At 41.7% G+C, this 18961-nt stretch overlaps 1 protein-coding gene across 1 annotated transcript in view; it reads left to right on the top strand.

Moving 5' to 3' along the window:
- SCFD2 (sec1 family domain containing 2) overlaps positions 1–18961 on the top strand; it is a 555742-nt gene that overhangs the window by 505305 nt on the left and 31476 nt on the right. The window contains exon 7 of the mRNA XM_056558002.1: positions 117–251. Coding sequence (XP_056413977.1) covers positions 117–251 — 135 coding nt within the window. The remainder of the gene's footprint in view (positions 1–116; positions 252–18961) is intronic.

The following is an 18961-nucleotide window of genomic DNA, read 5'->3' as shown; positions in this document are numbered from 1 at the left end:
CAAGTAAATTTTTTATGCACTTTTGGATGATCAACACATAAATATTTCAGTATATTTGTTTACTTCAGTTGTGTTCAGTTTTGGTCTTCTCATGTATGTTTACCTTTTCTTCCCAGGCCTCATACAAGCCTTTACTGAAGCAGATTGTAGAAGAAATATTTCATCCTGATCATGCCGAACCCACAGATATCGAACATATGTCTTCAGGACTTACAGATCTCCTGAAGACAGGATTCAGCATGTTTATGAAGGTTGGTATAATAGTTAAAATGCCATATTTTATCATAAATACTTTAAAACAAAGCTCATTACTTTGAGTATGTTTAAAAATGTCTATGAACAGTCACTGCTTTTAAAATATACCTCCATTGATTTATTTATCTAGAACTAGCTAACTAGAACTCCTAACTAGTCCTCCTATCCCAACCTCCTTTCCCATCCTCCTTTCCCATCCTCATATCCTGTCCTCATATCCCGACCTCCAATCCTGTCTTCCTATCTCAACCTCATATCCCCTCCTCATAGCCCGATCTCCTATCCCGTCCCCATATCCAGACCCCATATTCCGTCCCCATATCCCGTCCTCATAGCTTGACCTCATATCCCGTCCTCAGATCCTCAGATTTTTTTCTTTTTGGACAAGTATAAAACTTTCTTTACTGCCTCCCCATGCATTAAAACAGTAAAAAAAAATGCATACATACCTTCTTCACTTCCCCACTGCTTCTACTCGCAGATCTTCAAATCCTGGCTGCATTACTATTTTGCCAGCTTCTGATGACATCTCACTTCCCGCTCAGCTTTGTGATTCGCAGTCAGGACCAGAAGATTTGAAAGCGGGAGCAGGGAGGGAGGTAGTCATGTGCTCTTTTATTGTTTTAGTGCACAGGGAGGTGGTAGACAAAGTTTTATATTTTTCCTGAGAGCCCCTTTAATTACAAGCTTTTTACTAGTTAATAAAGACCTGAGATTACAGCAGCCTCAGCACTATTTTCTTTATTGTGCGGAAGTGTACGAACATGTAACAGAGGAGGAGTGCAGGCTTGTAGATACTATTGCTGTTACTATAGATATCTGTAACATGATGGAATATAAGAACCACTTCCCAACAGTGTTTTCAAGAGAAAGTTGGGGTCTAAGAGCCTTGTAAGGTTTTTATTTTTTACTGGAGGTATATATCAGTGGAAATATTACACTGCTAAAAAGTCACAGACTCACAAGCCCAGGTATATTTGTTAACTCATTTACTGCAATAACATTGGAAAAATATAAAGATACCTGTTGCACCATATTATGTCTGAAAATACAGAGATCACAACATTTTACAATGTGCAGATAAATAAGGTGCATTCTTAAATTTTATGTTGTAGCGTTGATGTAGCATTATGTTTTACCATTAAGGCAGATTATTTGAAAACAATGTCTTGTCACACATTTTCTCAATTCTCAATGCTCTGGCATTATCCAGTATATTTACCGGCCACTGTGTCCCCCATGTGAGTAGCTGCCTCTCCAGCACATGTCCCTGCATGTGTTACAACACCACAGAAGACGCTCAGAATAACCATTCTTAAATCACATTCCCCGAGTTGGCGAAGGCACTGTGTTGTGACAGGCGATGCAGCTGAGGAAGTGCAGGGGATGTATTTAGTGGACTTAACTGTTATCATGATTTATCAACGTGGGAGGATAGTATTTGTTCATTCTGACTCCATCTGAAAAAGAATTGTCTTGTTTTTGTACACGTGAATGTTTTCTTGCGTCTGTGTCGGTAAGGGCCACGTGAGTCTACAAGGGCAAAAGCAAAACTGCCATTGTCACAAAAATGAGCAGTTGTTCAACCTATGTTAAATTGTGAAAGGGTTAGCTTGGCTAGGAGTGTGATATAATCTATTTATACCTGAAAAATAGGATGAATTGTTTATATTCCTATCTAGGACTGCTCATTGTGTGCTGTCAATGCAGAAAGATAGCACAATGAACATAGTTTGCAAAAATGTATTTGTCCATATCACAGGCATGATGCACAGGTAAGTTTAATTCTATGGAAAATTTAATAGTATGAGTGAAGTGAACACAGTGAACCATCTAAATAAAGATTAATTTATTACCTACCTAATTTTCTAGGCATTAAAGGAGAAGTCTCAGGGAATAAAGCGTATCCCCTATCCTGCGGATGGGGGATAAGTTTTAGATCGCAGGTGGTCCGAGCGCTGGAGCCCCCCGTGATCTCCTCTATGGAGCCCTGGTTCTCCCCTGGAGCGGCGCGTCACGACCCCATCCACATATTTCTATGGGAGAGTCATTTGGCAATGTTCGGCTCTCCCATAGATACAGTCATGGCCGTAAATGTTGGCACCCCTGAAATTTTTCAAGAAAATGAAGTATTTCACACAGAAAAGGATTGCAGTAACACATGTTTTGCTATGCACATGTTTATTCCCTTTGTGTGTACTGGAACTAAACCAAAAAAGGTAGGAAAAAAAGCAAATTGGACATAATGTCACACCAAACTCCAAAAATGGGCTGGACAAAATTATTGGCACCCTTTCAAAATTGTTGAAAAATAAGATTGTTTCAGGCATGTTATGCTCCTTTAAACTCACCTGGGGCAAGAAACAGGTATGGGCAATATAAAAATCATACCTGAAAGCAGATAAAAAGAAGAGAAGTTCACTTAGTATTTGCATTGTGTGTATTAGTATTTGCATGGACAGCAGAAAGAGGAGAAGAGAACTGTCTGAGGAATTGAGAACCAAAATTGTGAAAAAATATCAACAATCTCAAGGTTACAATTCCATCTCCAGAGATCTAGATTTGCCTTTGTCCACAGTGCTCAACATCAAGAAGTTTGCAACCCATGGCACTGTAGCTAATCTCCCTGGGCGTGGACGGAAGAGAAAAATTGATGAAAGGTGTCAATGCAGTATAGTCCGGAAGCTGTCCTGCAAGCTCAGGGAGCATCAGTGTCAGTTCGAACTATCCGTTGACATTTAAATGAAATTAAACACTATGGCAGGAAACCCAGGAGGACCCCACTGCTGACACAGAGACATAAAAAACAAGACTACAAATGAACTTGAGTAAGCCAAAATCCTTCTGGGAAAACGTCTTGTGGACAGATGAGACCAAGATAGGGCTTTTACAAAACTGTTTACCAAAAAAGGAATGAGGCCTACAAAGAAAAGAACACAGTACATACAATGAAATATGGTGGAGGTTCAATGATGTTTTGGGGTTGTTTTGCTGCCTCTTGCACTGGGTGCCTTGAAAGTGTGTAAGGCATCATGAAATCTGAGGATTACCAATGGATTTTGGGTCGCACTGTACAACCCAGTGTCAGAAAGGTTTGCGTCCGAGATCTTGCGTCTTCCAGCAGGACAATGACCCCAAACATAAGTCAAAAAGCACCCAGAAATGGATGGCAACAAAGCACTGAAGAGTTCTGAAGTGGCCAGCAATGAGTCCATATCTAAATCCCATTGAACACCTATGGAGAGATCTTAAAATTGCTGTTGGGAAAAGGCGTCCTTCCAATAAGAGAGACCTGGAGCAGTTTGCAAAGGAAGAGTGGTCCAACATTCCGGCTGAGAGGTGTAAGAAGCTTATTGATAGTTATAGGAAGCAGCTGATTTCAGTTATTTTTTCCAAAGGGTGTGCAACCAAATATTAAGTTAAGGGTGCCAATAATTTTGTCCAGTCCATTTTTGGTGTTTGGTGTGACATTATGTCCAAATTGCTTTTTTTTCCCTCCCTTTTTTGGTTTAGTTCCAATACACACAAAAGGAATAAACATGTGTATAGCAAAACATGTGTTACTGCAATCCTTTTCTGTGAGAAATACTTCATTGTCTTGAAAAAATTTCTGGGGTGCCAACATTTACCACCATGGCTGTATATGGAGGCCAATTGGCGGGAGGGGGTCGTGATGCTTATGTTTAAGAAAACCTAGGAGCTATCAACAGGATAAGGGATAAGTGTCTGATCGCAGGTGGTCCGACTGCTGGGACTCACTATTCCTGCATGACACTTTGGCTCTCCTTGTGTACGGAGTGTTGGTCGACATACCTCCTCTATGTATCTCATATGGGAAACAAGGTCCACCAGAGCAAGATCTTTGCAGTTTTGGCTAATAGAGGGGTCCAAGAGAAGGAACCACCTCTAAGACATCCATATGTTTCAGTAGGAAACATAGAAATTAGTTGTCCTCTGGTTACAACACCTTTTAACAATAAAATTGACAGATTGTCTAGTATTCTGTAACCAAGGCAGTGTAGACTCAAACAAGTATTATACACTCCCTGTATTTCACCATTATATCCCCTGACCCTGAATGTTTGTAGATTCATTTTTTGTATTAACATATTTTCAAAAATGTGCCTTGAATCTTGAGACAATAACAGATTGAGGAGTAATAATACGTGCAATGGAACCATAGGGCCTATAGAAAGCAGTTACTAAGAAGGAATTGCAAGTAATGAACTCAAGATCCACATCCAAGGCAGAGGAGCCAGTTCGCAGTTAAAGGTGTTTTCCAGGTCTAGAAAAATATGGTTGCTTTCTTCTAGAAACATTGCCATTGCCCTACAGTTAGATTATTGAAGTATTCTAGGCCTCAAACTTCATTTTTTCTCACACACTTACTCCGCTGCTCAGCATTTGGAACAAACTGTTCTGAACGCCAGTGCCGGAGCTTGTGACGTCACAGCCCCACAGCCCCACCTGATGTCAGGCCCCGCCCCCTCAATGCAAGTCTATGGGAGGGGGCGTGGTGGCTGCCACGCTCCCTCCCATAGACTTGCATTGAGGGGGCAGGGTGTGACATGAGGGGGCGGGGCTATGACATCATGAGCTGCCGGCTCCAGCGTTCTGAACAGTTTGTTGCAAACGCTGAGCAGTGGAGTACCCCTTTAATGCATTGCAGATTTCAGGATGTGGATTTTATGTTGGGGATTTGATGCTGCGGATTTCAGCTATTTATTTATATTTATTAACCTGTGTCATGAAATCTGCAGTATGAAAGCCACAGCCGATTAAGTAACGTGTGAGCCAGAGCCAGACCTAGAGAGCTCAGTTGTTGATTGCCAGGCGAGCTGGAGAAAAAAACCAAATACGCACCTGCCCCAATTCCCGGTTGTGTTCGTCCCAGTGGTGCCTGACCCTGCTGAGTGACACTTCCTGCTATTTTTTCAACAGCCTGATCCAGGCAAAGACATTTATTTATAGCCGCCTTCTTTATCCTAATATATTTTTCTAAATGTTATTGGTCCTTGTAAAGCTACAGAAAAAGGGATGCTGCTATACGGGTACCTTAATGTACCTTACAGCTGGGTTGTTAAAATGAAGGTTTGTCCTTATATACAGTATACTGCAAATACCTTCATATACACATTATTTGCTATTAGGGCTTATTCACACAACAAAATATCTCCAGCAGAGATTCTGTCTTGAGTGAGCACCAGCAAAATAAGCCTTTACTAGGGCTGCTCGAGAAAGAGCAGTCTCCATAGATGGCAATGCATTTCAGAGCAGATGTTAGTTCAAATGTTCATTCTTTCGGCGAATTCTGAGGTCCAAAATTTTGCAGTGTAAATGGTGCAGCAGAATCTGATTGAGAACTATGGGAGGCTGCTGCACCGTATTTCCAAGTTGACTTCCGCTTGGAAAACACGTAGTGTGAATAGGCCCTTCGAGTTCATGCATATTACATTGAAGGAAATCAGCATCCAAAGCTGCATGCAAACTTTTCAAATCATGTTTTCCTTATAAGCTCAAGAGTCAGAGAGGCAGTACTGAGCTGCAGCATGCAAGCCTCCTTCCTCCCCCATCCCTTCCTGCCATATGTGGTTAATGTACAAAGCTCCGTGCTGAAATCCTAACCCTGTACGTCACTCATGCAAGGCAGGGAGGGGTGGTGGAGGGAGAAGGCGTGCATGCTGCAGCTCAGCATGGCCTCTACAAGCTTTACATTTATATGGAAAACATATTTTTTTTATCTGTGCAAACAGCCATCAGTTAAGAGACAGGTACCCTTTGTTTTATCTCTCTGTCAGCTATCTGCTTATGTCTGCAGCTCTGAGCATGATATGGAGCTCTCAGATTCTCTTGATGAATGTGTACATTCAGCCCATAACGTTTATTGTGTGGTGGCATTTTGTTCTCTTATCAGTTTTACCAGACTACTTGCATGGAAAATGCACTATTCTGCACTCCTATATATTGTCTAGGAACACACCTTAGGAAAAACAGTAAGTACAGGGTGTATCACTATAGTCTAAGCCAGGTACACTGTTTTTCTTTCATTAACTTTATTTCAAGGAAAGTTTTAGGCAGCAAAAAACATTAATGGAAATACCAAAATATAATAAGATTCCTGGCAGTCTCCACAGTCTTTTACACAGCCAAATACTTAGAACAAGAGGCTTTTCTAAACTCTTCGTCTATAACCAGATCATGTCTCTACAACATTTCCATTGAAACTGTAATTTCATTTAAAAAACATAACAAGTGACATTGTGAATGAGTGGTATTGCAATTTGTGGTTTGGAAACTGACCTATATCCGATGGAGACGCCTCTTGCGGGATCCCTTTTCCATGCAGACTTGTTTTGACTGAAGTAAAAATTAGGGCTTCTGCTTCTGGCGCTTGTGAAGAAAAACACTGCAAGATGTCTGAACTTTGTTTTTCTGGTTGCAGCCTGCACAGATGTAAGCTCACCTTTCCTGCAAAAAATGTTCATAAAAACCCCAAACACCTATTTTTCTTCCATTTTGAGATACCTTGACAGGTATGAGACTATGTTTACAATACTCATTTAATTGTCCTAAATCACAATGGTCTACCTGTTCTTTAATCTTATTTATTTATTTTATTTACTGTGTATGTTATTTTATTTTGTGAAGTCAAAGACTCCATAGGTTTTTAAGTGGAACCAAAACCAAATACCTAAAGTGCATCAATATTGGTCCACCATACTAATATATCTGTGTAGATGAGATCCCTGAATAATCAATTCAGAGACAACAGACGCGGTGTAACAGATTGCTTGATGTTTAGTCCCTGCAGCATTAAAGGGGTACTCCACTGGCCAGCGTTCAGAAGTAAATGTTCTGAACGATGTTTTCCCGCTGCAGGGGTCGGACACATCCCTCGTGACATCACAGCCATGCCCCCTCAATTCAGGTCAATGGGAGGGGGCGTTGCTATAAAAAAAAAGTCTTGATAACACACATTTTGTAGCGGTATAAGACAAGGGAATATGACTCCTAACTGGGACTATACAGGGTTTGTAGTCTGTTACCATGGAGACAAGTAGGTCCCTTTAGGAGCTGTAGGAAATATTAAATCAAGACTGTTTGTAAAGTTGCGTTTTGTATTTTTTTTTTTTTACTTTAGATGACTTAATTGCTTGTTGACCACCCTCTACCATTTGAAGGTGATCTGTGTTGGGCATCAGTCTGCAGAAATGTCTTCTGGTGCCACTGCAGTAGATGGGGAGGAGTTGTGGCTTCAGGGCCATTTCTTCACTAAGAACCAAAGCTGTCACATCATCTGATGTGTTAAATAGTTTTTTCAGCCAGTCCATGACCACAGCATGATCAAGGGGATTCCCTGCCATTTTCCCAGTGACCAGATCAGACACCAGAGAAATGCTCCACAGTCACTGGCCCCATGGCTGTCTGTTATGTCTGCCACTAGAGCACAATAAATGTATCCCTAGCAGTAACCTGTGTCATAAAGATACAGGGTATATTGTATTAGCATACAGGAGTATGAAATAAAGTTGTAATCCCTTTTTAAGAAAAAGAAAAAAACATAATAAATAAATAAGTTAAAAGATACACATACATTACATAATAAGAACATTTTGGCTGCTCAAATTTGGAAACAAAAAAATATCTGATAATTAAGGGGTTAAGCTAGAAAATGAATTTAGCAGGGACTGAGTACTGTATATAGCCTTTAAATGTTGTTACACCAAAAATGTGGCAACACGTATTTCATTCTAATTTCGCCCACCCAGCCACTTGTTTTAGTAGTTTAACAGAAAATCACTCCAGTGGCATTTGCTTGACATCTAAGCATTTTTCTTCAGGAACAGGTAGTTCTGTAAGATGAGCCTATCATAAAACTTTTTTTGCTTGAACAGATTGTAGTTATTAAATGATATGCATCACACAGACTAGTCTTTTGATGGTAGTTCAATTTACACTTAAAAGCATACTAGTCAGAAATGTGACACCAGAGTATTTTTTTTCTTCCAAATATAGAAACACCGCGTATGTTTTGGTAGGTTAACTCCTGTACATACACAAAACTTTTGTTAAAGAATCAGAAGTTTCATAACTGCAAATACATCCCCCAAGCAGAGGCTTTATAGATACCTATGGGGCAGTACAGGAAATGAGAAGCTTATGAGGATTCAGTTTTCTTAGATTATGGAAGTAGTCTGCCACACCTTATGGGTTTTAATATGGGGTTGAAAATGCATGGCCTGTGCTTACGATAGACTATTATTATTTGATTGGTGGTGGTCTGTATCCCTAAAATGTAGGAGCCGCTGCAGTTTAGCGAAGTCTAAAGCCCCTTTATTGTTTTTAGTGCCACAGTTTCCAAATAAGTGGCCTGCAACCTGTGAAACTACACTTTCCAACATGTCATGACATCTGTGGACTATCAACACATTGTGGCATTGAGATAACATAGAAACATAGAATGTGTTGGCAGAGAAGAACTATTTGGCCCATCAAGTCTGCCCAATAATCTGAATCCTATCAATAGTCCCTGGCCCTATCTTATATGAAGGATAGCCTTATGCTTATCCCATGCATGTTTAAACTCCTTCACCATATATATTTTTTGAATTACATTTGACTACATGCCTCCAATATTTTTTGAAGAGCTGAGGTACGTGATCTCAAATCACCCAAGTGCAAGTATAAAGTGCAAGAGTTCCCACAAAAAAACGTGCACGAGGATGCGGTCTATTGCAAGCCCTTCTCCGAAAGGAGAGATGCCCCCCCCCCAACAAACCAAACCCTTCGCCTCTGGGCCAAAAGGCACCTGCAAGGTTCCAGGTACAGTGTCCCCTTTTGCCAAAGGTACTCAGGGACCAAAAATGTTCCCGGTGAGCAACTAGGCATTAGCCAGGTTTCTACCAAGGAACCAGTAAAACCGGTTTTGGCATCCTGCAAAAGCAGAGATGTCATGGGGAATGGCAGGGAGGTGAGGAACCTAATTGCCACACACAACTCCCCTAGACTGGCAGGAGGGACACCCAGAAGGGCTACCGCACCCTGGCCAAATCCTAGTGGACAAACAAAACACAAAACGTGGACACAGTGGAAAAAATAAAAAATAAATATGTGTGCGCAGTGTAATACTGCCTGGACATCCGGATGGATCTATAAAAATTCCCCGATCCTAACCGGAAGGCCGGGTACAAAGGGTGGGTGCCCAGAAGAGTGAGTGAGAGAGTGCGTGCTACGTGCCATCCATCAAGTGGGGTTGCCAATCCCAAGTGGATTCCGGCACCCTGGGATCACCACTCCCAGGGCACTTTTGCACCTCGGCCTTCACTCTACCCAGACCTTAGGGCCAGGTTCTGAAGGAACAGGTCTCATAAGGGATGACTGCCGCTGTATACAGCCATCCCTGGTACACCTGCCCCACTGTGTGGTTCCCCATCCTACCTTGGTGGTCTTCCACACCGCCAACTAACAGGAAAGGTACTACACTTGATCTTAGCCAAAAGGCCGAGAAGCGAATAACCTATCCATATGCACCAAACCACACACAGAGTTAATCATAAAGTATTTCTTTATTAGATACACAATAAAATACACAAAAATGCATTAAAAAATCAGCAGCAGTCAGAAGAAAAAATACTCAAATCAGAAGGTAAGAAGATGTCTCCATGGTGACATGGGATACAGACAAAATAATCAGTAAAATGTGTGTTTAGTAAAAAATCACAATAATTAGTATATGTACCCTTCTAAAAAAAAATTGTAAAGCCAGCACACCAGTATAACAGAGACAGACAATAGTGAGATAACATTTAAAAGTGAGACCATGGATGAATCAATTGCACATGGAGGACCAAGCAGGACCAAGCACATCCATAAACATTAGATCACCAATGTCTCACATGGAAAAATAAATGAAAATGTCAACCCTCAATCCATATGACATTATGTTATACTCACAGGCGATCCGAGCCTATCCCTGTCTCTATTATACTAGTGTGCTGAGGTTGCACTTTTTTTTTTATAAGGGTACGTATACTAATTATTGTGATTTTTTTTTTACTAAATACACATTTGTTGTGGTATCACATGTTTTACCCATTATCTTCTTAACTTCTGATTTGAGTCTTTTTTCTTCTGACTGCTGCTAATTTTTAATGCATTTTTGTGTATTTTATTGTGTATCTAATAAAGAAGTACTTTATGATTAACACTATGTGTGGTTCGGTGCATACGGATGGGTAATATTATTAGTTTAACAGGCACCAAACGGTTGGTATGGTGAAGTTTTAGCCTATATATTGGATTACATTGTGGCATTGTTTTTAAAGGGGTACTCCACTGGCCAGCGTTCGGAAGTAAATGCGAAAACAGCGTTCAGAACAATTACTTCCGAACGCTGGCCAGTGGAGTACCCCTTTAAGTCCGATGTTGCAGACCATTGGTTTAGATAGTTCTTTCATGCCACATAATGTTGCTTCCCAAATGAACAAAGGTACCAGTCACAATGATCATAAGTGATTTGTTTACTTTACTTGCCCCTGTTCAAGAAACAAGAAAGTAGAATAAAACTTCTTTATATAGTCTTTTATAGGAGCCAGTCTTGTTTATAAATTCTGTTCTACTCGAGCATTTGTTACATTGAAACAAAGAGCTGGCAATCTCAATGCCAGCGATTACCGTCAGTACACAATGTACCATCATTACTGAACCAGATCAGCTCATGTTTATCATTGTCATTCGCCAAGTATCATGGCTTTAGCAAAAAAAAAATTTTTTGTTTAATGAATTTATGTTTTGGTGACCTGCAATTTAAATGGAACAACTGCTTATAAAGCAACCCCCTAATACTTAATGCCCAATTTTCAGAATTGCTAATAACTGAGGAGAGGCAGAAGAAGTAGAAATGGGACTTCCTCCTAGAGTCCATTAGCTTACTTATTTTCCATTGCTTATACAGTATAGCACTAACATATTCCGTAGTGCTGTCACTCACACCATTCCCTTTACCTGGTGGAGTTCAGAATTTAAATTATCAATGTTAAATACAATACACACTTGGGCCAGTTTTATAAGAAGGCTGACCTACCAGTATGTTTCCAAAAATTTTAGGTGAAACCTGAGTATGTAGAGGAGACCTGCAAAAAATACAGGGAGAATTCATAAACTAACCACTGGCGGGCAGGTTTAGGACAGCCAGTATCTTCTAGTTACTGTAAATGGCAGCCTGTATTTTGCTGAGAGTTGCACCTCCATTAGCTAAGTATTAAACAAATTGCATAACCCTATGGAAAACTAAATCGAAGAAAGATGGAGGGCAGCACAACCACAATAAAGGTCTCTGATTAAAGAGTTGAGGTGCAATAGGAAAAAACAGTCCCAGTCACAGACTTTATCCACAGATTTCCACGTCAAAAAGTCCAACAGCACTCTCAAAATTGGTGAAAGAAACACAACGGTGTTTATTAAGCCATGTTCAGATGCAACGTATCGATGGAATCCGCATCATGCTTGATAAAGATGGCGGATGCCATCGAAACATTGCATCTGAACATGGCTTAATAAACACCGTTGTGTTTCTTTCAACAGTGCTGTTGGACTTTTTGACGTAGAAACCTATGGAAAACTAGTTATTGGTTCCAAAGTCTTCAAAATGTCACCCCAAAATACGAAAAAATGGAGATTAAAGAAAAATGACAAGATAACGAATACATGTAAAGCAAGTCTTTACATATAAATGTCCGAAATAGCTGCTAGAAGCTATAAATCACTATATACACAGAGAATAGGTGCTTCTTCCGAGTCCTGTACAATACACACATATTGAAGATGCAATATGGAGCTGCCTCACCTGGTGTCAAAAAAGAGGAACAAGTCCTGGCACAGGCAAAAAGCAGTACTGTACCACACTGCACTGTAGGGGGGAGCTACTATACAGCAAATTAGTGCATACAGTTCAATAATACTGGGGGTTTTACCAGTGAAATGCCTACTATGATTGGACGGATCTTCAAGCCATGGGCTCGGATTTCTGCCATTGCATGTTGAGTGTGGTTTTAAGTTACAATGGTCCAGGATAGACCATTGTTAAAAATATATTAACCTGAGGCCATTGCAACTTGAGGGACCACTGGACATGTTATTCTCTAGCAAATGGTTGTTCAACCTTTACTAGTTTTGGGGTTGTCACTAGAAAAAAAAATGGTGTCTTTTGCAACTACTTGCAATTAAAGAGTTACTCCGGTGGAAATGTTTTTAGTTTTTCTTAAAAAAAACTGGTGCCAAAAAATTTAACAGATTTGTAAGTTATTTTCATTAAAAAAATCCTTCCAGTAACTATCAGCTGCTGTATGCTCCACGGGAAGTTGTATAGTTTTCAGGCCTGACCACAGTGTTTTCTGCTTGTGTCTGCTGTGTCCATGTCAGGAACTGTCAAGAGCAGGAACACATCCCCATAGCAAAAATCTCCTGCTCCTGACAGCTCCAGGCATGGACAGAGGTGTCAGCAGAGAGCACTGGGGTCATACTGGGAAAAAACTACACATCTTCCTGTGGAGCATGCAGCAGCAAAGTACAGGAAGGGTAAAGATTTTTATGTAAAAGTAATTTACAAATCTGTATAACTTTCTCACACCAGTTGATTAGAAAAAACTTGTTTTCCTCCGTATTCCCCTTTAATGACATTTCCGAGACAACTAAACTAAATCAGACTCCAGGCCAGATATCTAAACTAAATAAAACCCCTTATCTTACCCCTACATACATTCTCCAAAATAGTTTAGACCCCTTATGTTACCACTAAATGAATGCAGACTCCAGATCACACCCCAAAATAATTCAGACTCGAGACCAAACACTTAAAATAAAACACTACATTAATCAAGACCCAAAAGCCTTACGTTTTCTAGACTCCAAGTCAGACTCCGAACCAGAAAAAGAAACCTTTATCAATCCCCAAAATGAATCAGACCCCAGATCAGATTAAAAAACAAACAGGTATTTACCAACCCATTGGTTCTTAACCTTGTTGGAAGTACTGAACCCCACCAGTTTCATATGCGCATTCACCGAACCCCTCTTAATTGGAAAAATAAAATGTAATTTTTTCAAATTCAAAACATAGGAGGTATATATTTAAGTATATATGTATACATAGGTGCACAAAATGAACAAAACCATTAAGAACAAAGAACAAAACCATGAAAACATGATTTTCACACAAAAACATAATGAATATTTACTGCAAATCAGTGTGACTTCTGCTGTTGTCTTTCAGAGACCAGTTCAGAAATGCACGGCTTTACCTTGGCAAGTGCCACTCTCATGTCATTTTCACAACAGTGGCAGAGTTCCCCCACATTAGGCAGAAAGAGTTCCCTCACAGCAGAGTTCCCCCACATTAGGCAGGCAGTGTTCCCCCACATTAGGCAGGCAGTGTTCCCCCACATTAGGCAGGCAGTGTTCCCCCACATTAGGCAGGCAGTGTTCCCCCACATTAGGCAGGCAGTGTTCCCCCACATTAGGCAGGCAGTGTTCCCCCACATTAGGCAGGCAGTGTTCCCCCACATTAGGCAGGCAGTGTTCCCCCACATTAGGCAGGCAGTGTTCCCCCACATTAGGCAGGCAGTGTTCCCCCCACATTAGGCAGGCAGAATTCCCCCACATTAGGCTGGCAGTATGTTCCCCCACATTAAGCTGGCAGTATGTTCCCCCCCACATAAGGCGCAATATAGTCCCCCACATTAGGCTGGCAGTATGTTCCCCCACATTAGGTGCAATATAGTCTGCCCATTAGGCTGGCAGTATGTTCCCCCACATTAGGTGCAATATAGTCTGCCACATTAGGCTGGCAGTATGTTCCCCCACATTAGGTGCAGTATAGTTCCCCCACATTAGGTGCAATATAGTCCCCCACATTAAGCTGGCAGCATGTTCCCCCACATAAGGTGCAATATAGTCCGCACCATTAGGTTGGCAGTATGTTCCCCCACATTAGGTGCAATATAGTCCCCCACATTAAGCTGGCAGTATGTTCCCCCACATTAGGTGCAATATAGTCCCCCACATTAGATGCAATATAGTTCCCCCACATTAGGCTGGCAGTATGTTCCCCCACATTAGGCTGGCATAATGTTCCCCCACATTAGGCTGGCAGTATAGTCCCCCACATTACGCTGGCAGTATAGTCCCCCCACATTAGGTGCAGTATGTTCCTCCATAGACATACAGCCTCCAGCCATACAGTATGGCTGGAGGCTGTTTGCCTGTGTACTGCCCCACTTCAGTGTTCCGACCACCGCTCCTCGGATCCGGCCATAGCAGGATCCGAGTTTTTAAAGTAAACGCGGGGCCGCAGGGTTCTTAACAGAGGCGTCCCTGTGTTCCAAAAGCATCTTTCGGAACACAGGGATGTGCCGCGGCAAAAACACCCGGCGGGCCTCCCCGCTGAACCCCAGAGACTCCCTCACCGAACCCCAGGCCTTCGATCGAACCCAGGTTAAGAACCACTGTACTAACCTCTTATCGTTTCCAGCTTGTCTTAAGTGTTCCCCACACACATGGGGTTAAATATGGCAAGCTGGCCCAGATGAATCTATATCCTCAAAACCCCTGTTGAGAAAAGCTGCTCTACTAGCTTACTAAATGTGAACCTGTACTTTATAGAAACAAATGAGATAGATAGATGTTATTTTATTTATTCTTTTTTTATTTGCATTATTCCTTTTGTACCCTATGGGTAAACAATACATTACCCACTACATGTTTTTTTCCAAGTAATAAAAAACTAAAAACTTTTCTTTGCCGGAGCAGCAAAAACACAAAATAATTCTATGAGTTTTGCTAGCTATGTATACCAACACGCTAAGAATGGACTAAAAGAGCAGGCTGTGTTCATTATGTAACAAAAATTGATTTAGCAATGTGAGCTATGTGAGTCATGTACTTACAAAGAGAACGTCTAAAGCCAAAAATCAGTCACAGCTGGAAGATTGACATCCTGGATTTTATTATTTTACAGCCCCAGCTGATGTTTGTCTCATTAAAATTGTACTGTTCTTTGTAAAAAGAGCAGGAATATAAGATAGATACCACCTTGCCACGTGTACCAGTGCTTCCATGTCTATTTGTTATGATTGTCTGGTTAGTGCGGGACGGAAATTAAGGTATAAACAAACATTACCTCCATGTAGTGGTAGTCCTTGAGATTTCAACTCAGGCATCACATTGGAACATATGTTTATGATGTCTGAACAACAGAACAGAAAGTCTTTATGATACTACACTCCTCATCATTGAAATTGCAACACCAAGACAAATATGATTGTGCCATGCCTCCTGTTTCTTGACAGGCCAGTTATCGCCACTTGTTACAACCTGAGAGGGACAATTGCCCAGATTTATCAAACTGTGTGAGAGAAAATGATAGAGTGATTTTCCCACAAGAACCAATCACAGCTCAGCTTTCACTTTACCAGAGCTTGTTAGCTGATCTGTGATTGGTTGGTCTCTATTTTTTCTCTCTCACAGTATGATAAATCCGGGCCATAATCCCTAAACGGAGAGACCTTGGTGCTCAAGCACTCGCAGATCGCTATGCACGCAGGTCGAGATTTCAGCACTGTTCAACATTGTTTGTCCCAGTGGTTGGGAGACCAATGAGGAACTTGTATGACAGTAAGAGGTGCATATAGGGCAGTGCTTCTCAGTTATTTTCTGTCATGCCCCCCCCCCTCCCCCCTAGGAAGAAGAAAACATTTTGCGCCCCCTGCGCGACTGTAAATAGTATCATTTGTCTATAAAATTGTTATAAGTACACCTCTGCATAACACTGTATCCTTATTAACGTATATGAGGCTCTGAACACTGACAACAAGCAGGGCTCTGTACACTGAGGACAAGCAGGGATCTGTACACTGACAACAAGCAGGGGTCTGTACACTGAGGACAAGCAGGGCTCTGTACACTGACAACAAGCAGGGCTGTTTACATGGAGGACAAGCAGGGATCTGTACCTGAGGACAAGCAGGGCCTGTACGAGAGAGAGCAGGGCGGCGGGCGCACTGCTCGGTGGCACAGCGAACTCCCACATGGTGGGCTGCTGCGCTTAGACGTGAGGTCACATCACCCCGGTGACGTAACCTCACGTCTGAACGTAGCAGCGCGCCACGCCGGAGTTCAATGCGCCTCTCCCAGGCAGCCACTCTGACAACCCACGGCCGTAAGTAAGATCCAGCCGTAGAGTTGCTAGGCAACCGACGCCGTGTGGGACGCCGCTTGCGAGTGAGTCGGGCCCCCCTTTACGGAGCCTGTATATAGGGGAACCTGTGCACCAATGGATTATCACATTAGAAGAGAGGCGCATAGTGATCCATTTTGTACTGCGAGTGAAATTGGACTTTACAGACCAAGCCAAGGTGGTCAAACAGTCTCTTCACAGACACAATAACAGCTTGATGTTACATTGATTTGGTCCTGGAACCAGTTGTTTCTCCTAGTAGCCATCTTTCAGCACAACAATGCCAGACCACATGTTGCTCTTGCTACTGTGTGCAGACTGCATGGCCTAAACGCGCTATCATGGCATGCAGCATCTCCAGACTTGTCTCCTATTGACACATCTGGGACATCATTGGTCAGCTGTTGCAAATGGAACTGCCAGCAGCGAATGGTAAGGATTAAGGTGCCTATGTGCATTTAGCAGGACAGAACATCCTCAAACAAAAAATAACCTCATTGATAGCATGCCATGTGCATGTATATCTACACATGGCACTCATACTCAATACTAAAGAAATTGAGACATTTGAATATTTTATTTCCATTTTTATTGTTTGCATATTAAAGGGGTATTCCAGCTTTATACATCTCATCCTCTATCCAAAGGATAGGGCATAAGAAGTATGATGGCAGGAGTCCCGCCGCTGGGGACCTCCCCGATCTTGGTGCAGCCCCCGGCATGCTGCCACGCCCCCTAGTGATGTCACGCCACACCCCCTCCATTTATGTCTATGGGACGGGGTGTGACAGCCGTCACGCCCTGTCCCATAGACATAAATGGAGGGGGCGTGGTGTGACATCACTAAGGGGTGTGGCCGTGATGTCACATCCCCGTTTCGGAGGCAGCGCCCGGCACAGAATGCCCCAGCGGTGGGACCTCTGCGATCATACATCTTATCCCCTATCCTTTGGAGGGGTACTTCGGCGCTTAGACATCTTATCCCCTATCCAAAGGATAGGGGATAAGATGCCTGATCGCGGGGGTCCCGCCTCTGGGGACCCCCGTGATCTTGCACGCGGCACCCCAGTTAAAATCAGTCCCCGGAGCATGTTCGCTCCGCGTCTGATTACCGGAGACCACGGGGCAGGCGGCGTGTGATGTTACGCTCCGCCCCTCAATGCAAGCCTATGGGAGGGGGCGTGACAGGTTGTCAAAAGGGGCACAGTCCTTATAATGTTATATATTTCATCCCTTTTGTACCACTCTGCCTTTGTTGTATGCTATCTGTATGCTAAACACCAGGCTGGCATAAGACAACTATAGCGCAGCCATTCTAAGAAGTAGGATCGCTCAACTGTTTCTTGTGCAGTTTTCTTAGCGCAGAATAATAAACTAATATCCATATGATGGAGAATTGCACATATTGCAGTATTGTCTGTCTTCGGCTTCCATCAGCTGTGCTCAGTTTTATTCTTGAGTGTGACTTGAATGTATTAGCACAATGTAAATTTTGTACAGTGCTTTTCTTGTAACCATTGTCTTTAGGGATCAACCAAGTAAAGGAACTGAATTAAGTTAAAACATAAAAAAAAAAACTGTTGCCATGATTGTATAGGGCGATCCTCCCCAACATCTGGGTCTCAAGCTGTTTCAAAACCACAACACCCATCATGCCTTGACAGCAGAAGACTGTCAGGGCATGATAGGTGTAATACAACATCTGAAGAGCTGCAGGTTCGGAAACAGTGCTCTAAAGTAATCTTAACCCCTTAAGGACCAGGCCCATTTTGACCTTAAGGACCAGACCAATTTTATTTTTAATTTTCCTTTTTTCCTTCTCGCCTTCTAAAAATCATAATTCTTTTATATTTCCATCCACACACCCATATGAGGGCGTTTTTTGCATCACCAATTGTACTTTGTAACTACATCACTTATTTTACCATAAAATGTATGGTGCAACCAAATAAATATTATTTATGTGGGAAAATTGAAAAGAAATCCACAATTTAGCAAATTTTGGAAGTTTTTTTTTCACGCTGTACACTTTCCGGTAAAAATGACATGTTTTCTTTATTCTGTGGGTCAATACAATTAAAATGATACCCATGTTATATGATTTCTATAATTGTACCGCTTAAAAAAAATCTCAAACCATTTTAACAAAATTAGTATGTTTGAAATTGCCCTATTTTGACCACGTATAACTTTCTCATTTTCCCGTATATGGGGCGGTATGAGGGCTAATTTTTTGCGCCATGATCTGTAGTTTTTATCAGTACCACCTTTTTCCTAGGTTTTACTTTTTTATACATTTTAAAAAATATATATATTTTTTGGAATAAAATGTGACAAAAAAGCCATTTATGGACTTTTAAAAAAAAATTTCGTTTAGGCCGCTCACCGAACGTGGTCATTAACAATATATTTTAATAGTCCAGACTTTTACACACACGGCGATACCAAATATGTGTATAAAATATTTTTTTACGC

This window comes from Hyla sarda, chromosome 1, assembly GCF_029499605.1.
Source record: "Hyla sarda isolate aHylSar1 chromosome 1, aHylSar1.hap1, whole genome shotgun sequence".
In the NCBI taxonomy this organism is placed as follows: Eukaryota; Metazoa; Chordata; class Amphibia; order Anura; family Hylidae; genus Hyla; species Hyla sarda.
This window is presented reverse-complemented; position numbering and strand designations above follow the sequence as displayed.